A 23,024-nucleotide genomic window follows, 5' to 3' on the forward strand; every position below is an offset into this window, starting at 1 on the left:
AGCGGGGAAAGCAAACCAGTTATGCTCGTTGCCCCAGGGATGCTTTGGGAATCTAGTGAAAATGGTAGCTCGTGATTCCAGAATTAAGAACCCCTTCTTGATAAAGGTGAGAAAACGACCAAAACACCAGATCCTCAATGGCACCTAAGAACCAAGGATATGCAAAGAAGACATGAAGACATTTCAGTGAAAAGAGTGTCTCAAAAAATTGCAATGGAGTTAGAAAGGGCGATGTGAATGTTTTTGGTGTTTGTTGGAAGACTGGCTTGTGTGTTAATAGGATCAGGAAAATCTTTTTTTCTATACTCGGCTTTCTTATACCTGGACAGCAGAGGAGTCCAGAGGTGCTTTGTGCCCTATCTCCTATATTTTGAAACTGTAGAGATGCTAGGAATGTGGTAGGACTCCAGGGTATGACCTGTAAGTGGGCAGCAGGGACTGACCTATCTTAACTTGGAAAAGCTGGAGGAGAGGCTCACAAGTTCCCAGGCAGAGGCTGTGGTCAAAATAAAACTCTGAACTTGGATTCAGACTCTGGCTGTGCCGGTTACCATGTGACTCAGGCATGTTCAATCTCTCTCTCTCTCTGTCTCTCTCTGGAGGTTTCCTTATCTATGGAGATGGGAAGATTGAACTGCATTCTCTTCATTCATACAGTATTCATATTTATTGTCAGTCACTGTGCTATAATAGTAGAAGTTTAAAGATAAATGTTATGCAATCCTTACCTCAGAGAGGCTCTCAACTGAGTGGAAGACACAGATGTTACTGATACTTATAAATGCATATGCAAATTATCATAATAAATGTACAACGTGCCATTGGAACACAGAGAAGGGAATGATGAACTGCACCAGGAATAGAATAAAGTTGCAATAGAATAGGCAATATTTAAATCATGTCTCAAGCACAGAACCATGCACTGCCTACCAAGATATACTAAGCCATGGACCAAGCATAAAAACCTGGATGTATGGAAATACTGGATATGTTGGAGAATGAAAATGCTTAGCTGTGACTAGAGCACAGAGTGTCTGAAGGCTACATAGGAATTGCTGAAGCTGTAAAGGATAGGTTTAGGCTCAGCAGTAAATGATCTCTTATGAAATTTTAGTTAATCCACAAGCTATGAGGACACACTGAAAATTGTAAATAGAAAATGTGGGGCTGGGTGTGGTGGCTCATGCCTGTAATCCCAGTGCTTTGGGAGGGCCGCTTCAGGCCAGGAGTTCAAGACCAGCAACATAGCAAGACCCGATCTCTCTACAAAAACTAAAAATAAAAAATAAAAGAAATTAATTGGGCATGGTGGCACACGCCTCTAGTAGTTAGTCTTAGCTACCCAGGAGGCTGAGGTGGGAGGATGGCTTGAGTCCAGGAATTTAAGGTTGCAGTGAGCCATAACTGCACCCCTGCACTCCAGCCTGGGTGACAGAGGGAGACCCTGTCTCCAGAAAAAGAAAAGAAAATTTGGATTATACAAAATTTGCTTTCAATAAACCAATCTGACAGTAACAGTTTGAAGAGCAGAGAAAATGGAAGCACAAATGCAAGTTCTGAGTATGCTTTAATGCAGGAAAAAAGTGAAGAGGGACTGGATTTTAAAATGGAGGTAGTGATAAAAGTGGTCTTATTTGAAATAGAATTAAGATATATAATCAACAGGATTTAGCAATTGATAGAGATTCAGTTAGAAGGAATAAGATCTCTTGTGCAACATGGTGACTATAGTTAATAAGAATGTAGTGTATACTTAAAAATTGTTAACGGAGTAGATTCTAAGCGTTTTCACCACAAAAAATGCTAATTATGTGAGGTAATGCATATGTTAAATAAGCTTGATTTAACCATTACATAATTCACATATTTCACAACATTATGTTGCACACCATAAATGTATATAATTTTGTGTCAATTAAAAATAATATAAATAAAAGCAGTTGATGAAAAGAGACAAATGAGGGAACTGGAGGTGTCAGCATATGTAAATGTATGAGAGTTTTAGCTTGAGTCCAAGTAGAAATTGAATGGATTAATTGAGATGGTGACACGGAAGAGCAGGAGGAACACATGGATTTTATTTTGGATGTAAAGGCTGTGTGGCCTTCCAATAGGTAGATATGAGCATGTTGAGATGTCACTGTTTAATAGGTGGATGGAGACCTGCATCTGGGGTTTAGGGGAAATATGCAGATTTAGGATTCCTTAGTGGAGCAGGGGATGGTAAAGTCTTAGGAGGAATGAAGTCCACCAGGGAGAGCTTCTGTCAGGAAAAGAGAGCCAAAATAAAATGCCAGATAGTATAGAACTTAGGTCTGTAACTCACTGACGAGAGCCTCTGATTCAAATTCAAGAGGAAAAAGAGAAATGTATACCTTAGAGTCAATATGACCTGGTATTAAATTAGTCATAAGGACAGACATATAGGGCAGTAGAAAATGAAAATTCCCTACTTTGTGCCTAGTACTGTGCTAAGCTTAGGAAGAAAGAATAGATATGAATATCAATTATTAATGGAAATATAAACTGCATACAATTACATATATATTAGACTGTTTACTAATGCCGTTGGCTTTAATAGCGACATTGCTATTGTTAATGATGCTCTTGTTGCCAATAATTTTTTCAACAGTTATGACAGTGGTTAACATTTACCAAGTGCTACCTACTGTGCCTCTGCCTTCAAGGCAAACTCAATCTACTTTAGCCTCTGTTGAGGTCAAGCTGAGAGCTAATAGGAAAAAGGTTACCTCCTCCTCTCCAAATGCGTTCTAGTTGGAGTTGTTTTTGAGTTCTGTATATTTATCTAATAACAAGCTTTAAGTGTAGTAAGGATTGCACCCTATCTTTGATGCTGTGTATGTTTATATTCTCCTAGAAGCAATTATCAAGTGAGATTAGAAGTACAAGAGTTGTTAGAAAAAACATCTCTGAAAAACAGAAGTTGAGGGGTAAGCCAGAGACAGCAAGGAGAGCCTTCAGACTGTGATGGAGGTCTGTCCCCCCTGCGTGAGAGGGAGAAAGAAGGAAGACTGGGTGGGAAACACTTCAGACTAGGTTAGGTAGTCTCATTGGGGTAGTAGGATTGTATAGGAAACATGGCTCCAACAAGGATTTGGTCAGGCTCATGGAGAATCTTTGAACCATGTTGGAGGTATCCCATGTTTCAGAAGATTAGGCTCACTCCCACCATGCTTAGCCATTGGCTAGGAGGAGCCTGTGGAAGTGTGGCCTCAGCATGGATACAGTATTGGATCCAGAGAAGCACAGCAGCCGGGGCCATCTGTGTGTAAACATCTCTGCAGTGGGAGATTTGAGTGACGTGTTTCATTGCCACCACAGATTCTCTCAGTGACTCAGTGACGCTTCTTCCTAAGTGTTCTCCTAGCATGTATCGTCCAAACCAGTCAAATAAGGCTCAGCCTATGCAACCTTGTAGCATTATTAATCAATTTGCTTGTGTCTACCCTGTTAGATTATAAACCTTTCTTCAAACATTAGTGTCTAGCACTGTGCCCTTAACTCAGAAGGCATTTACATAAATACATTCATCATAATTATAATTATTTTATTTTCATTATTTGAATTTATCTGAGAGCAGGCTGGGCACGGTGGCTCATGCCTGTAATCCTAGCACGTCGGGACGCAGACGCGGGTGGATCACCTGAGGTGAGGAATTTGAGACCAGCCTGGCCAACATGGTGAAACCCCATCTCTACTAAAAATACAAAAATTAACCTGGTGTGGTGGCATGTGCCTGTAGTCCCACCTACTTGGGAGGCTGAGACAGGAGAATTGCTTGAACCTGGAAGGAGGAGGTTGCAGTGAGCCAAGATTGCGCCATTGCACTCCAGCCTGGGTGACAGAGTGAGACTTCATCTCAAAATAATAATAATAATAATAATAATAATAATAATCTGAGAGCAGTAAACAATTGGAGTTTTAACTCAGGAAGTTGGGTGGGGGAAGTTAAGAGAGAATATGGTTTTGATGAGGGGTTCCATGGATATCACAGTGAGCTGTGGGGGAAACAGAACTAAGGTGTGTGAATTAGACATACCCTTGGAGGAAAGCAGACACCTAGGCATATGCATTTGATGAGATGAAGTCCAAGTAGGTGGACAGAATACAGTATCCAGAGAACATGCTGGAAAGAGCTAGTCTAGACCAAGAACTGGCTGGAGGGTCCAGCAAGATGTGATGGACAGGCGTTTGACATCGGCATCTAATCACAGCAACTCTGTGTTTGAAAACTACCTTCTCTACCCACAGTGACATTTTCGTGTACCATGACATACCTTCTTAACCTTGGCTCATCGGACCGAGGGAGATGTCTTATCTCAACCTAAACCTCCTGGGAATTTGGAATTGAGGTTTGGAAAATCTTATCAGTTGAACTGTTTCCTTGGACCGAGCTGACAAATTCAAGATAAGCTTCTTGAAGACAACTGGGGAAATCATGTATGCTCGGAATCAGGAGCACTGGCTGGCAGAAAGGCATACAAAGAGAAACTGAGATGAAAGACAGTATGACTCCAGGGAAAGAGGGAGAATGAAATAGTGACAGCCGTTGCCTGGACTCCTGAGGACTTTCCATTCATGGGCCTAATCCCCAAGCTCCCTGCCCTTCAATTCTGAGGAAACTAACTCTAGAATAAACTTACTATTTTGGTTAACATAGTTCAAGTGGGTTTCTTATAGTAGCAGCCAAATGACAGTGACTGAGAAACAGTTCTGGCAGAAATGCTCAGGACACAAATCGGAAATTCAGCAACGTGAAATGTGCTGAGATGCAGGCAAGCAAGAGGTCAGCATTAGAAAGCCACTGGGAAGAGAGCCCTGGGAAAAGTGGCCCCAACAAGGCAGTTCTTGGTCTGTTAAGACCCTGGTAACTAAAAAGAATTATCAAGTCAGGGACTTCATATACAGGCTCTAGTTTTAGGAACTAGGTACAGGATAGATCCTTCATCATAGGAACAAGCCAGAAGTTGGTTATTAGAAATCAGGCAAAAGATTAATAGCAGACTAGGACATTCTGATCTATTGAAGCTGACAGTTTTTTGAAAATGTGATTCCTTTATGCATTAAATAAGAATTATTGGGTACCCACTACATTCTAGGGAGTTTAGCATGGTAGCCTGAGTTGGGGTGCAGTGTACCATGGGGTGGGGCCTGCCTGGGGATGGAGACCCCGTGGAAGCTGCAGTGGAGAAGAGGAGGCTGAGAGGGCAGCCATCATGTGCGGAGCCGGTCAGCTCATGAAGTGGAGTGGATGATGCATTGTTAGAATTTGGAACATTCTGTGGTAAAACAGACCCAGAAGAAGTTGAATCTGAAAACCCAGAAAGCATCATCATGGTAATCTCTTTCAAGGTCCAGTGAAGAGGAGGTAGGACATGAGAAAAACGTTATTCAGAAAGAGAGATAAGGTATCAAACACACAGTTCATCTACTTATCAGATTCCCCAGATACTCATGAAAAATAATTCTTGTGCATCCTTTGGCTGGATGAACTGTTTCATCACACATCCGCTCTACTTCACCAATGCCAGAGTTAAAATTCAGGAGGAAGTTGGAAGTTCTTATCTCTCCCAACTCAATCCACTCTCACCAAATAGGCAAGACTAGTCTCTTTTAATTTAGTTCCACTCAATGTCTTCTGATTTAACATTGAACCCTGGCCTGCTTGAAAAAAAAGAAGTATAGTTAAAAAAAAAAAAGAGGAAAAGGGGATAGAAAGAAGGATGAAAGTGAAGAGGTATCTCATAATCTTTTATTCACACTGGGGTAAAAGTAGGTCAAACACCTAATCTCCTGTAACCTCCTTCTCTACCTCACACTTTCTATTTTGAATATCTTGTAATCATAGATACTACTTTTCATAGAGACCCCAAAAGCATTTCCCCAGGGAATGTCAGGGACTCCCTGTATAGCATGTTAATTAAGCTTGACAAGACATAATAAAAGCAAACTTCACAATGACAAATTAGTAGACACACTGTTAGCTCCAGTTTCTTTTTCTCTTAATCTTATTTCTCGTGCTGTTGTTCATAGTATTAAATAGAGAGAAATTTCTGCTTGGCTTCTGACTGGCCTTAAAAAGAACACGTTATTTAACTTCCCTAAATCTCCATTTCCTCATTTGTAAAATGGAATATTAATACTTGCTGTAATACCTTACTAGGTGATTTTGAGGACCATGTATAAAAATCACTACCAATGGTATAAATATGGATGTAAGATAGCCAGGTCCTTTAATAAGTCAACAGAGTAGAGCAAAGCATCTGTAACAGAACCTTGTTCTTGGGCAACTCACTTGTGTTCCAAGTCTTGGTGTTTCTTTACTTGTAAAAAGGGTAGGATGCTATTCCTAGTTTCATATGGTTTTAATGAAGATCAAAATAACATTTATACTAAAGTATAAGTAGTATATTATGACAATTCCCAGTAATGTCTCAGAACAGGAGGCTCTCAAAGTCAAACGTGTGCAGATTTATTTTTTCTTGTTTATAAAAGTATTAATATGATTTTAAATTAGTATGTGTGTATCAGATGCCTTAAAAATATTTGCATGGAGAATCTGTTGTGAATTCTGTAGCAGAGTCAAATTTAAATAAGACACAGTAACTTAAAAAAATAAAACATGGAATTTAATTACACATAAAAATAAATGACTGCTTCCTTACATATCTTTTGTATATTTTATTTTTTTAATTAAGACTTTTAGGAAACAAAAATGTTGTCTATTTTTGTTCATAATTTTTCTTTTTATTTATTTAATTTATTTATTTATTTTATTTATTATTATTATACTCTAAGTTTTAGGGCACATGTGCACAATGTGCCGGTTTGTTACATATGTATACATGTGCCATGCTGGTGCACTGCACCCACTAACTCGTCATCTAGCATTAGGTATATCTCCCAATGCTATCCCTCCCCCCTCCCCCCACCCCACAACAGTCCCCAGAGTGTGATGTTCCCCTTCCTGTGTCCATGTGTTCTCATTGTTCAATTCCCACCTATGAGTGAGAATATGCGGTGTTTGGTTTTTTGTTCTTGTGATAGTTTACTGAGAATGATGATTTCCAATTTCATCCATGTCCCTACAAAGGACATGAACTCATCATTTTTTATGGCTGCATAGTATTCCATGGTGTATATGTGCCACATTTTCTTAATCCAGTCTATCATTGTTGGACATTTGGGTTGAGAAAAATATGGTTTACATATATACGGAAAAGACTATAATGAAAGGATCTAGGAAATCGATTATGGCTCCATTTTACATTGAGATTATTACCATTCAAAGGGGCTCCATTTTACATTTTTAAAATAAAAATATTTTACATTTATACTGGTTAAATTCTAATATTCCTTAATCTTTTATTTTCTTTCAAGATAATAGTTGGAGAAACTGCTGTCTTTTGCCTACAACTAGCCACAAGGGATTTTGAAAACCAGGAAAAAACTATTTTAACTGGAGACTGTTGCTATATAAACCCGCTGGTGCGCCGAACTGTCCGATTTCTTGGTATGTGCTCATTAAATTATTTTTAATATTTCTGAAACAGTGTCTATGTGTAAGCTAAACCTTAAAATAACCCACATGTTTACTGTTTGCAAATATTAGGGTTTTTTTTCTTTGAAATGTTTCAATTTGCTTTTAAAAATAAACATTACACACTGCTTGGGTGATGGTTGTATCAAAATCGCAGACATCACCACTAAAGAACTTACTCATGTAACCAAACACCACCTGTTCCCCTAAAATCTACTGAAATAAAAAATAAATTAAAAAATTTTAAAATAAACATTACATACTACTTTCTCTTTAATATAGCAAGATCCCACTTTAGGATGTCATTTACACATTCTTTTAAGGCAAAAAGAACACCACCTTTGGATGTTTAATATTCTTTAAGAGCCAAAAATTATGTGATTACTGTGTTTATGAAAATCTTTGAACAGTACTTAGTGGGAGGGTGGTGATAATCCAGGTAGGTTGTTGAACATCACAAAGGTTACGAAAAACAACTTGGAAAATAGAAGAAATGTAGCACTCCATGCACTACTTCTAAGTTGATTTTTATATAAACAAAAAAGTATTGGGGATTTTATTAGAGGACAAGATTCACTAATAATTTAACTTTCAATCTCAAATACTAGCAATAATAAATATATGCATGAATGAATTATTGAAAATCATTTTAATTCAGAACTTAGCCTAGACCCATTTTTTAACTCATGCAATACAATTTAATATAAATAATTGTTTCCTGGATTTATCAGATAAAAATAAGTGTATATGCTAAATGCCATTTAAGATAAATTTTTATTAGTATTAAGAGATGCACTAAAGATAATGTAACTCTTCAACATAGTTCTCATACTGAAGGGAACTCTTCCACATATTTCTCATATTGAAGGGTTCAGGATAAAGACTTTGAAGATATTATGCATAGATCACCTAATCTATCTATAAACCCATTAAAGACTAGCCAAATGTTATCAGGCTTTTGGATCTCTCTGAAGACGAAAGGCCTTCATATCCAAGATTGTTATTTTTACTGACATCAAGTTATGTATCTCCAAAGCCCTCATTTATCCTGTTGAAGGGACAACTTTTATATGAAACCTTAAAAGTTATTTTTTCACATGTATCAATACTGTGTTCTTGACTAATTTCTTTTTGTATAAGTCATTTAATAAAAAAAGCAATAGGCAACAATATGCTTAGAATTAAAACTATTTAAAGAAATTGATGCTTTCCTAAATACTGTTAAGCAAATTACATTGTGCCTATTTAAGTAAAATATTTTTCTGCATTTGCACACATATTTCTAAAGAATATTTGGCTCAAAGTACAGTATGCTATTAAGTCTCTGCATGCTTCTTCTTATATGATTTTATAAAATACGAAAGCCCATTTGTTTCTTGTTCCCTTATGATTTGGATGTTTCTAGCTGTAATAAGTGGAAGCATGTAAGCGAAGCATCACTGTATAATAGTATATCATTCTGTATAGTGACTTTATTCTTTAGGTCAGTGGAGTAGATACACTTACAGGATCTCACTTTAATAATTTTCTTTGTAGTCAACTACAGTATTGGCCTTGGGCTGATGCACTGACATTTTAATTCCAAAACACATTTGGGAACTTTTAAGTGTCAAGAGACATTTCCACATTCTTATCAAATATTTCTCTCTGTTATAAACAGGAAAACCCGTTACACCAAACAGCCTAGATTTCAAGGGTGTACAAATGAAGAAGACTTGTAATTTAGGTTCCCATGCTTGGCCATGAGATTTTGGAAGAAGTTTTATTGAGCTCAGTTCTCTTTAATTTCTCTTCCTCTTTCAAATTTCTGATTTTGATAACCTTTACTTTGTATGATTCAAACAATGCTGGTGAGATGTTAAGAAAGGGCTTCTTATTGTTTGCTTTTTAGATAAAGAGTGAACTAATATCTTTGTTTCATTCCCATTTGTGTACACATAGAGTTTTGCTGTGTGGGGGTTTTTGTAGGTAAACCTTTTGTAATCTTATATAATATTTCAAAAATTTAAAAGAACAGCTATGCATCTAATACTGGAAAATTATTTGATCCGGTACAACTTTTATGGTGATATACTATACAACAGCCAATAATGATGAAAAGGCTTGGGAAACAAATAATCCAGAAACATATGACTAAAAAGAAAAACATCTAACGATTGTAACCTAAGTATATGACATTTTAATAAATCAGTACTTTTAGAAGTATTAATTTGGGATAGTTTTAAAAGGTCCTGTTGGATTTTATTCCCAAAATTATAAAAGGATGAATTTCCTTTCATTGGTACCACATCCTTGAAGATTGTAGCTCTAAGTTTAATTGAAATTAATGCCAAAAATTATTTTGCCCATATAATAGAAAAATAAGTTTTAACAATAATAACCAATGACTTTGAATTTAGAAAATGTTTTTGGTATTCAAGTAAATTGGCAAGTTCCTTAGCAAAGGAGGAAAAAATATCTACACACTTAGTTCTATACCTTCAGGTAACCAAAGCAAATAAATTTTAAAACTGTAAAAATAATTAATAACCTATAATTTTGATTGCCTTGTTTACTAAATAGCCCACATTGGATCAATTGGAAGCCAGTCCATATAAGATAAGGTGGGAATAAATTACTAGCTGTTCTATGACTTTAAAAAAAATGTGTTTCTGAAGGCAATGTAGAGATTACTCTGAAAGCATTCTGGTTTACTTAAGATTTTCCATATTTAAATGAAAACTGATGGCACTGGATTTACTGCTAATTGGCACCTCCAGCAGCGTTAACATCAGTCTGAATGGGAGTAACAGCATAATCAAAGAGAGACAACTGCTTTGCTTCGTTAGTGAGATAAAAAAATTTTCAAAAAATGGGGGAAAAAAGGAAATTGCTAACATTAGTAGAGCATGATAGACTATACCCTCTCAAGGAACACATGACTCCATGAACAATTGCATTACCCGGAGTCTGAGAATACATGTTCTTATTTTATCTTATGTCTTATAAACCTGCCATGCACAAAAACCAGTAGTAGACAGAGCAATATTTACCACTTTCACCACTCCAGAAAGCCAAGGAAAGAACTGGAGAGGGATGCAATGAAAAGAACTATGTATATGCATGGAATATTTTATAGTTTCTAAAATATTTCCATTTTGGTTTATTGTAAACTGAAATTCACACACACACACACACACACACACACACAAGCAAGAAGTTAAAATTATTTGTTTTCTTCCCCAGGAATTTATACATTTGGACTGTTTGCTACAGATATCTTTGTAAATGCTGGACAAGTAGTCACAGGAAATCTGGCCCCACATTTCCTTGCCCTGTGTAAGCCCAATTATACAGCACTTGGATGTCAGCAATATACACAATTCATCAGTGGGGAAGAGGCCTGTACTGGCAACCCAGATCTCATCATGAGAGCCCGAAAAACCTTTCCATCCAAAGAAGCAGCTCTCAGTGTCTATGCAGCTATGTATCTGACCGTAAGTAAGGATTATAAATTTGTTGTCTTAGTCTGTATTATTGTTAATTTTTCCAATGTAGAAATTCTTTTTCTCTGCCATAATGAAAGTCACTTAAAGCACATTCATATCTTTCTGTAGGCCATTTAATCTATTTTTAATAATAGCTGTTTGTACTCAAAATTAAGTCAGTTGACTCTCATGAGATTATGTGTGGGTAGTTGGTTGTATTAAAAAATGTAGCCATTAGCATTTCTATTTGAGAATATGTTTGTCTTTATATTAAACAGGACTTAGTGGAAACAAATTTGTTGTAGCATTCCCCATGAACTTGTAATAGCACGATGAAGAGAACTACCTAGGCCTCTTAGCTGCCTACCCAAGCTCTCATAGTCCCTGCTGGGGATGAAAGGGACACTCTTTTTTTCTAGAAAGCACTATTATTACAGGCAACTGTATCTTCATCATATCTCAATTAGCGTTTAACGTTTTCTTATAGAACTAACCAAAGTGTCCTTAGAAATTCTATTTTTTCCTTTAGTCTTGAGAGTATTGGCCACCATCTTAGCAGCAAGAGCCAGGCCCCCATGCAGCTATCCTAGGACCTTTAGTTGGAAGTGAGTGAGTGCATTACCCATATGCAGAAGGAAAAAGAAGGGCAGCTTTGGCAGGCAGCTCTTGTCCCCAACAATGGTACCATCCACCTCTCCCTCCTCACAAGGATGTACCTTGCAGCTCAGGAGGTGGACTCCTAACGCGTTCCCTGTAGGCTTTTCCACAAACCCCAATAAGGTCAGATATTTTTTTTTTTTTTTTTTTTTGAGACGGAGTCTCACTCTGTCACCCAGGCTGGAGTGCAGTGGCGCAATCTCAGCTCACTGCAAGCTCCACCTCCCAGGTTCACGCCATTCTCCTGCCTCAGCCTTCCGAGTAGCTGGGACTACAGGTGTGTGCCACCACACCTGACTGATTTTTGTATTTTTAGTAGAGATGGGGTTTCACCATGTTGGCCAGGCTGGTCTCAAACTTCAGACCTCAAGTGATCTGCCCACCTTGGCCTCCCAAAGTGCTGGCATTACAGGCGTGAGCTGCTGCACCCGGCCAGATCAGAGAATTAAATGTCTTCTGGGGTTCTCCTTCCCAGCGGTGCCAAATCTACTTCCTTCCAATTTCAGCTCATTAACAAGAGATCTGTAAAGTCTCAGGACCAATTCGAAACCAAATTTGATTATTTCTAATGACTTGGAAAAACTTGGAATTATTTTTTTACCCTCAGAGAGCTATTTGATAATGGAAATGTTTTCAATACAATCATGTTATTTCTAAAAGCAGAAAGAATATATGGAATACCTTGTGACATCTCTACTTGAGATTCAAATAAAGATTACTGAATAAAAGGACAATTTAGGAAGGAAATACAGCATTACACGTAACATTTACAATGGCAGGATAATTTTAGAACCATAGAGTATGCATTTTAACATTTCTTAAAGTTTTTAAGCCAAGTTAATTCTATCCCTCACTGCCTGGACATTTTTAAAATCCCATCCAGAAACTTTTTATGGAGTCAAGGATTCTTTCCTTTATCCTATCCTATTTATTTTCTCTTTCACTGCTTCCTAACTTTTCTAAAGTTTGTCTGTTACAACTCTCTCCTTGCCATCTCACTGTGTCCCCAAACTCTATTCTTCTAATTTCCCCTGTTTTCTTTAGCCCATCAGCATTGCTTTTTCTTGCACATTCTAAGGTACCTTTGGGCCTGATATGAAGTATGGTAGCCCATGCATATTCTTTCCTATTCAAGAAATCTCTTGACTACATGTTTCACCTCTACTAGAATATGAAGCACTCAGCCTTAAAACAGGGATTGAAACTTGAGTGAATCAGAAGTCACAAAATACTTTTCACTCATTGCCATCACGTCTAAATTTGATGTTCATATTTGTATCTGGGTATGAATTGCAAATATATCTGCATATAAATACGTGACCTAGATAATGATGGGAGACAAATTCCAGAATGCTCTCTGACCACAAATATTCCTATACAAATATTTTAATACTAATAGACATTAGATTCAGATGGGGCATGGTGGCTCATGCCTGTAATACTAGAACCTTGGGAGACCAAAAAGCAGAAAGATCACTTTGGAGTTTGAGACCAGCGTAGGCAACCTAGGAGATCCCATCTTTACAAAAAAGAGAGAGAGAAAGAAAAAAAAATAAGCAAAACCTCAGCCAGGTGTGGTGCTGCATGCCTGTAGTCCCAGCTACATGAGAGGCCAAGACGGGAGAATCTCTTGAGTCCAGGAGTTTGAGGTTACAGTGAGCTGTGATCACTCAACTACACTTCACTCTGGGTAACAGAGCAAGACCCTGTCTCTAAATAAATAAGCAAATAAAAATTTAAAACACAGTACATGTTAGATTTTGCTGTGTAACCAATGTTTGCCAGTGGTGTTGATTGTGCTGCTATAATAATATACTTGGCCTTTTTATTCTAGCAAAATAGTGTTTCAAAGGCATTGCTACAGGAGAAAGTATTATTGTTTATGCACTAGAAGAATCTTAACATCTTGTCTTGCTCCAGTCTACTGGCCACCAGCATGCATTTGTTTTATAAACTTCTGAATTATAAATCATACTGTTCTATAATAAAAATTGGGAAATATTAATGATAATAATTATAACAAACATTTGTTGAACATTTACCATGTGTCAGGCACCAATTGCTTCACTTTTACTAACTTAGTTAATACTTTACTAGTTCCTTTGTATTTTTAAAGTTATTTATCATTATTATTTATTTAATAATTGATTATTTGTGATAATTTATTGAATCCTCGTAGCATTTTCTTAAAGTACATGATATTATTTTACCCATTTTATAAATGAGGAGACTCAAAAAGTAAAGTAACTTTCTCAGATCCATAGAACCACAAATTTTTCTGGTGGCGATGTTTCTGAATGTTCCAGAGAAGGAAACATTAGATTATTTTAGCCCTAGTGTGTGCATCTGCCGCTGAATTCTTTCCTGCATAATACCAGCATCCAGTAAACTGTAAAGCCAAGGGTGCAGATGGTAGATTCATTTAGAGCAAAATCCCTTAATAGACACTCCAGCACTGGGAAGTGTTGTACTGTTAAACATTGGTTCAGACTACAAACTAGGATTCCTGCTTGTAATTACATTGATGGGTACTTCTGTCTTTTTAACAATAGATTCTGTTCTCTGCTGTTTCTCTGTCTTACCCCACCACCCCTTTGTGTGTGTGTGTGAGTGTGGGTGGCTGCTATGGCAACTCTGAATATAACTCCTGCTGCAAATGTAAGCCTTATAGGCAGGCTTTGCTGTTATATTTGAACTTACATACAAATATATTTTTTCCCACTTTCACTAGAGACACCTTGGGAAAACTTGATAATAGGAATGTTGGGGTGTTTCAAACTAATGCAGTCTCATGAAATGCTTGCCAGAATTTTGATGGGTAGTAAATAGAAAACAGCCATATATTCAATATCCTCTGTGGAAATGGTCTTATGGCTGTATTTAGTTAAAGGCATATTGATTTAATTTAGTGTTGGTGTTATAAACATACATAAATGCATAAATAAAAATCAATGAGCCCTGTTATGGAGTACGTAAATAATAACTGAGAAATATGTTTCTGATGCCTCTTTGTGTGGATTAGGAAATAAAACTGAGGAATTTGAACTCTCCCTTAACATCTGACTTTAATTAAGGCTTTGGTGCTAAGTTGATCATGGAGGTTTATTTTGCTCTACTGAAAACTTTCAGGAGTAATAAAAAAAAAAGCTCTATTCCTATTTTTGTAAGTACCATTGGTTCTCCGGGAAAAAAAAAATTGTGAGAGTTATTTAACTCTCAGTCATCAAATTTATAATTCAGTGTTCAGTGACATTAGAATGTTTAAATTTACCTTTGTGGTATTTCTTTTCATATAAATGGGTAAAGTTTTTTCAATTAAAAGCAAATGAACTTCAAGGTTGAGAATGAATAATTATGTTTGGTGAATTTCCAGTTAACCTCATATAAATTGTTGAAACAGACAGACATGAAATTACCTCCTCGGGTCACTTCCAATTCTGACCTTAGATTTTTGAAAATGTCAGGAAAAAAGGGTCAGTTACATTTATTGGCCTCTGTTTCCACTATGTGTTGCTGCATTATAAACCACCCTAGACCTTAAAACAACAACAATCTGTTACTGTCAGGATACGTAGGGTTGACTTGCGGTTTTCCTGCTAGTCAATCCTTGCTTCTTTCACAGGACACATTCAGCTAATTCAGAGATCTGGGGTTTGGGCTCAGCCGAGACAGCACAAATAGCTGGGCCTCTCTCCTTCTCAACAGGTCTTTCTCACAAGGGTCATCTTCCCTGATGGCATCTCAGAGCCGCCTTCCAATAGGGTAATGACCCAAGCTGCAGCGTATCTTGAGACTTAGGTTCCTAAGCTTGTTACACATCTCTGTCACTGTATTTTATTGTCCAGAGAAATCACAAGGCCAGCCCAGATTGTTGGGGGTAGAGAAATAGATTCCACCTATAGATGGGAGGTGCAGCAAAGTCACACTGTAATGAGGAGAATTTACTGGGATGGGAAGAATTTGTGGCATTAAATGATTTATCCCAGTCTTTTCCCAGAATACTGGTGGAAACTCTAAAATATCATTCCCTCTCTCACCTTCCTCATTGGTGGCCAATCGTTGGCATTATCCCACTCTCACTTCCCACACAGCCATCTTTTATAATAAGCTCACAAAGTCCCATGCACAACAACCACTGCTCACAGGCTGCTGAGACAAGGGTTAAATAAACACAACCCACTAGTGTCTGTTTGCCCCTCTCTTCTTTTGAGATTTATTACCTAATTCTGTACAGGAGCATGAGCCAGCCCTCACTTGGAGGTATAAGGATTCAGGGAGTGCATGTCCGTTTACTTGTAGCAGGTGATTTCATGAGACTGGTCAGGGATTGTGTTTGGAGTAGAAACAATAGGGTGAGCCAAATGAAAAGCTCCAGGCTGCCATCATGTACTTCTTTTCACTGGCAAATGAGATATAGCTGCCATCAGAAGGCCATTCCTCTAAAGCTCCCTGCTTAGGAGTAATGTAATGCTGAAACGTATAAGGTCCCTGTGCTCTAAATGTCAAACAAGCAAATTTGATGAAGCATCTGCTATGTAATACATCAGAAATATTTACTGAGCATGCACTCATAATGTGACTGCTATACTATTATTATGACTACTGGAGCCATGACCACTATTATTAGTCGATTGATGTTTCACCTATTAGCCTTCAGCTAAGTGTTATTGATGTAGTTGGGGGAGAGTACAAAAGACATTTGTGAAGTATCTACTGGGTTTCAATATTTTCACTACCATGGACCCCTTTCATTATTAACCCTGTCTCCCTTTCCCCACACTACTCCATGAACTGCGTGTTTTAAAATCTTTAAAACACTTTTTAAATCTTTAAAATACTTTCCCATTGTATCTTAGGCCCAGATATTAAATAATTGCTCATAATCATAAAATATAATAATGCTGTTTCGCAGTTATGCACATACAACTATTAAAATGGCTTGGATGATAATAAACAGTTAAGTAAATGACTAAAGACCTAGGGATACTCTGCATCCTTACCTTAATTTTACTTAGCTTCTGTAAAAGACACTTACATTTGGGTATTCTGTGATTGACATGTGGCTTTATAATGGTTTTCTGGTTCTTCAGTCACATCACAGAAATTCCCGTGTCTTCAACAACCTCTAAGCAGCATGAGATCACCAGTGTTGCCAAATGACTTAGTGTACTCCCAGCCAAAAGCAAAGAACATTGATGTTTTGGTTAATGCATGTGGGCTTATTATGGATAAATATACTATTTGATTAGGCTTTTTGAAATATTGAAAAATATGTCAGAATTATATTTATGTGTCTGGGGTTTCTTATGTTAGCAAACGTCGGCTTGGGGACTGCTGATAGCCTCTTGAACATTCTAATTAAGAAAAGAGGACTTTCTATTCTAGGACATTATAAGATAGGGCTGTATTATGACTTCCATGGACCCTAGGTACTTTTGCCTTCATGGGCCCCTTCCACCATAAATAAAATTAAAAATGATATTTTACAAGTGTAGTTCTATAAAAATAATATATAAATGTTATACATTAAACATTTCCTTTTCACCTAAAAATTCACATTTACCTTCCGCTTCTAAAAAAAAGTTATGATATTTTCACGCGTCCTTCAAAGTGTCATGGGCCCTAGGTACTGTGCTTACTGTAATGCTGGATTAGTCTGCCCTGAGTAGGGGGTCTAATAAAGTTCTCTATGGAATATGATTGTAAGAGTATCTGGTAATGATGAGTCCCACCCAATGTCCAGGAGGGATGAGGTCCTGCTGGCAAGCATCACGGGAAGTGCTTCAGAGGTGAGTGGTACTTGGGGTGAGTCTTGGAGATGGACATGATTTGAATAGGGGGAGAAGAAGTGTCCCAGGGAAGGGCAATAGCAGGAGCAAAGGCAAAGAACAAGAAACACTGAAACAATCAGAAACAGGTAAGGGGGAACCTCAGCACGAGGGTGTATATTTGGAACTGTGGGATTTAAGGATTAGCAAGGGTGAATAAATCAGGAAGACTTTGTAAACCAACCTGAGGCTTTATGACTTGAATTAAAAAGCAATGTGGAACTGAGAAATGACATTACAGAAGCAGTGCTTCAGAATGGTTGTGTTTGATTCAATTCCATAAATATATATTGAATACCTAGAATGCATAAAGTCTCTACTGTTATAAACTCCTTTGGCAGCTTAAAAATGGTCTGGTAGAGAGTAAAGAGAGAATTAAAATTGAAAGAAACTAAAGGCAAGGGAAAGCTTTTAAGAAGATCAACACAGAATCTTGGGCATAAAATCAAAATCCCTAGACAGAGTCTCAGGATTTGGATTTGGATTTGGATTTAGCTGGTTTCCTTAAGATTGAGAGCCCTTATACTGATGTGACCAAGACCAGATGAAATGAAATGAAAGTCATAGTTTCTGAGGAATGGAGTAAGCTGGGACTCTGAGCTGCCAAGCCTGAGCCATGGCAGGGTGAGTACAGATTGGAGCTGCTAGGGAATCTCTAAGCACTTTCTCCTAAAGCACAGGAATAGGCAAGTCAGATCTAGACCTAGAGCCAGTACTGCATTGTCCACCTCAGAGTTTCTAAACCATCACCAGCTTACTTACACTATGGCTAAATGTGGCCAAGTTCATGGTCCAATTGTTCTGCTGTTTTATTTCAAACCTATGTCCCAGTTACCATTTACTGAAAAGTGACTATTGGCCTACTATCGTACTAGTTACTTTACCTTACCTCTTTATATGGCTAATTCTTTAGAGTGGCTGAAATGAAAGTATGGCTGTATTTATTTTACAGGTAACAAAATTGAGACTATGAGAAGCTAGTTGACTTGTCCAGGGTTATTCAGCTAGTCTGTTTTACAGCCAGGAATGTGACCCAGGCCACTGTGACTCCAAAGTCGATATTTGGTCTTTTACATCACACTACCTCCTGGAAGGTACCCCCATTGAAAAGAAGGCAGCCAAATTTTGAGTTATCCCCAGAGTGCAGTGCCTCACACACAGTAAGTGAAGGAAACTTGTTAGTTGATTTTAATTAAATGATGCATAATATGAATTAGGAAGATAGTTGAAAACGTGTGTGCTCCAGAAATTCCTGTCTTATGTCCTATTTTCCAGGTGACCAGGTAGCTCAAGCACTAAAAGCCATATAGATAGTCTTGATTATTGGATTTTAATTGTTCTTTAATTTTAATTGAATGCATATTTTATAATTTTTATATGTTCTGCTCTGCATATCATCTAAGGTGTTAAAGAGCTTTGCTTTTTAAAGTGACAACTTCTAAGTATTTTTAACTTCTTTTCCATATGCAACAATTGACTGCCTAACAACAAAACTAACACTGGCAGTGCTTATAGCTGGGTAGAACTCCATGGTAGGTAATATCACTTTGACAAGGTGGAACAGAAAAACAACAACAACTTATAATGAGCAGCTCTGAATACATGGTCATTTGATGTCAGGCCCAGTAACATGCTCGAGTCTGCTTTTCAAATGACACAATTATCTGCTGCAGGTGACATGGCCTTACTCCTGGACCCCTGGGGCATACATTGTGATGCCCCCACTGGAGCCTGCCATAAGCTCCAGACTCTGTTTTCCCACCACTGACACATCAATCCGTAGAATGTCTGCTGGATCCATGGCCCAAGTACCAGAGCTGCTTTCCCCACAGCCTGTACCTGCTGCTGCAGAGCCCTTTCTTGCTTCAGGTTCTATTCAAAGTTGGCAGCTTTGTATGCCACCCAGTATCTTAGTCCATTCAGATAGCTCTAACAAAATATCACAAACTGAGTATAGCATATAAACAAAAGAAATTCATTTCTCACCGCTTTGGAGACTAGAAAGTCCAAGATCAAGGCTCTGGTAATTTAGTGTCTGGCAAGGGCCTGCTTTCTGGTTCATACATGGTGTCTAGTCATTGTGCCCTCACATGGTGGAAAGTATGAGCTAGCTCTATGGGCTCTGCCCTCAAAACCTAAGCACTCCACCTCTTAATACCATCACTTTGCGAGTTAGGATTTCAACATATAAATTCGTGCGGGGGATACACACATTCAGATAATAGTATTTAGTATATGGGGCAGAGCAATACTTACTGGTATGGGATGTATTTTTCCCAAAACCCAAAGTGATCTACAAAGTATTGTGCGTCCTTCTTTGTGGTAGGGGTACGAGATGCAGTAATTGTCTTTTACTTTGGAGGGAATGTCTAGCATGCCACTGACCACTGGATCCCTAAAATCTTTATTGATGTCATTAGGCCCCTGAGTATTGTAGGATTTATCTCCCCAAATCTGGAATGCATGTGTCTTACCAAGGCCTACAGTGTGCTAGCCACCTCTTGTTTATCTTGTCAGCATGATGTCTTGTATATAAGTGATCAATGACTAAACTGGGGGACATCCAAACTATCTCTATCTCCTTAGTCTAAGTTATGGCAGAGAGTGGGAGGGTTAATATAGCACTGACATCAACTGTGATGTAAGGAATTGCCTGTACCAGGTGAATGTGAACTGTTCCTCATCCTCTTTTTGGAATGGAATTGGAAAGAACCCATTAAACAAATCAATGGCCAGTATTAGTTGGTTGAAGATTCAGTGGTCTACACTTATCCTTCAGGATCTGAACAGTCTTGTGAATTACATGGAAATAGAAGAACCAGCACTCCTGCATTATTGAGATCTTGAGAGGTGACATTAAATCTTCACCATCCTCCCTTCAATAATGTAGTAGTATTTTTTATTTACTATCTTGGAGTTGCCGAATATTTCAATTAAATTCCCCTAATAAGTAGTTACTCCTCTTGTCAAGTATTGTGCATCCCCATTTATGCACTCATGGACTGAGGAAATGACCCCTGGATATGCTCAGAGACTTAATAGATCCACTTTCAGCCAGACTTTGGCCTGGACTTATTTATTACCTAGGCTCATATGTCCCTACTCTAACAGGGGACCGTGATGACACTAATTCAGGTCTCCATGTATCATTGTCTACACAGACCCTGTGTCCAGTCATCCTCAAAATATCTGGATTTTTTTTTTCTCCAGTGTATGGAAACCTGAGTAAATGGCTGTGGGTCTTTTTGAAGAAGGACTGGGGAAATCATTACAATGTATACCTCCTACAGAGTTTCAGGGTCCTTCCCTCTGGGGACCTGATGCCTCTTCAGGCAATGAAGTCATTCAGTGTTGGTAACTGTGCGAAGGGTTGAAGATTTTCCCTGGGGCACCCACCCTCAGGTCATACATTCCCATTTTCTTGGGATGATATATATTAGGTAGTCTCGTGGCTCCCCGTCTATTTTGCCCCTAAGGGATGCTATGTTCTATAAACCACCTCTATAACTTTCTGTGTGTTAAGTCCCTTTGGCTGTCACTCTGGCTTTGTGCATTGTTATGACAATTGGGACCCACTGGCTTTTGGTGGTTAAGCCCAGCACCTGGCTTCTCTTTCTTCAGGGACGCCGTAATCCCCATGGATATTAAGACACCCAGCTTTGTGACAGCTTCCCCTACCATCAGCCCTGACCTGCAGAGGAAAGGTATCACTGAACTTCTGAGTGATGCTGGTGTCCCTCTCACCAGTACACTCTGATGCCTCAGTGAATGAGGTGTCCACCCCTCAAGGCTAATATCATCTGGTGGGCCTTCAATTCTCACATGATGTGTACATTCCAGCAATGCCTACTTCCTGGAGCCTTTTAATTCCTTCTACCCATTTGCCAAGACAATTCAGGAAATTCACCCTCATTCAGATAGAGCTGTCACTTTCTCCATGCTTGTAGGGGCCAGCCCAGCAGGGAGTTTTTACCATCCAGTGCACTAGAGGTGGAAACTCAGCTCACTGGTCTCCTTACAGCACAATGACACAGTATTTCTTGAAATAGAGATTAGAGAAACTTACCTCTGTGGCTGCCACACTGCTTTCACCTAGTTCTAATGCAGAGAGGATCTAACAAGCTAATGCACAGCCAGAGATTAATAGCGTGATATAGTATCTTCTCTGATCCTCCCTGTGTCAAATATATTTACATTTTAAGTGCCTTAACATATAGGAAAAAAATATATAGCACTGTAGTCCGGGTGCAGTGGCTCATGCCTGTAATCCCACAGCTTTGGGAGGCCAAGGCGGGCAGATCACTTGAGGGTGAAACTCCATCTCTACTAAAAATACAAAAAAATATTAGCCAGGCTGTGGTGCATGTCTGTAATTCTAGCTATTCGGGAGGCTGAGGCCGGAGAATCGCTTGAACTCAGGAGGCAGAGGTTGCAGTGAGCCGAGATTGCGCCACTGCACTCCAGCCTGGGCGACAGAGCGAGACTTCCTCTCTCTCTCTCTTTCTTCCTCTCTCTCTCTATCTCTCATATATACGTATACCTATATATATATATATATAGGTATACGTATATGTGTATATATATACGTGTACATATATATATCTGTAATTGCAGTTATCAAACTCCTTCTAAATTGAGGATGCATTTAAATCGAGGAGATTTCTTGGTACTTCTTCTGTTGTATTACAAGAAAGGTTACCTTCTTCTTATAAGCACAGTCTGCTTTGAGCTATTTGTTTGTTTATGGCATTTAAAGAAACTCTTGGAAGGAGAACAAAAGCCTCCAAAGAACAAGTAGAAATTTCTCTATAATAATACAGCAATTTGAGATATAAAAATAATTATTGAGTTCTTACTGTGCTAAATTCTTTATGTACAGTGTATTTACTGCTTTGTTGTGTCAAATACATTAATCAGGCATCTTTCTATTATAGAGACTTATGCTATTAACTTCTATACATTATAGGGAAATATTTTCTCCTTGGACATTCTAAAACTTCCACTATCAAAAAAAAAAAATCCCACAACCACACAAATAAATTCCATTAATTCAAGCTACCGTCGCATCTTTGAAAGAAATTTCTAGGAAGACTATTTTACACTTTCTCACCTTATAAACCAGTTACATGGGGTTTGCCCCTTCCACCTCCACAACACACACACAAACACACATATGCACACTCACTCTCCTGAAACCACTCCTCAGACCTCATCCCCCAGATCTTATCAAGAGCCTCTTCAGATCCTTGTCTTGCTGGCCTTCTCAGTAGCATAGATACTCTTAATTATTCCCTCTATTTGAGCTTTTCTCTTTTTAATATGTTGGAAACATTATATTCTTCAAATTTGCTTTTCTTCTCATTAAGTGCTTCATTGCAATGTCAGAAAACTGTTACCAGCAATTACCAAGTTTCTGTTCTAGATCTTTTCTTCCCTCTGTTATCCCTTCCAACAGTGATCCCATCTATTCCCACCTCCATGCCTTTCAAGTGAACCCCACAACTCCTTCAT

At 38.2% G+C, this 23,024-nt stretch overlaps 1 protein-coding gene across 5 annotated transcripts in view; it reads left to right on the forward strand.

Moving 5' to 3' along the window:
• PLPPR5 (phospholipid phosphatase related 5) overlaps positions 1-23,024 on the forward strand; it is a 114,667-nt gene that overhangs the window by 40,835 nt on the left and 50,808 nt on the right. For all 5 annotated transcript variants that reach the window (XM_009426028.5, XM_054685238.2, XM_513585.9 and 2 more), the window contains exons 2-3: positions 7,402-7,534; positions 10,787-11,037. In XM_009426028.5, coding sequence (XP_009424303.1) covers positions 7,402-7,534; positions 10,787-11,037 — 384 coding nt within the window. The remainder of the gene's footprint in view (positions 1-7,401; positions 7,535-10,786; positions 11,038-23,024) is intronic.

This window comes from Pan troglodytes, chromosome 1, assembly GCF_028858775.2.
Source record: "Pan troglodytes isolate AG18354 chromosome 1, NHGRI_mPanTro3-v2.0_pri, whole genome shotgun sequence".
In the NCBI taxonomy this organism is placed as follows: domain Eukaryota; kingdom Metazoa; phylum Chordata; class Mammalia; order Primates; family Hominidae; genus Pan; species Pan troglodytes.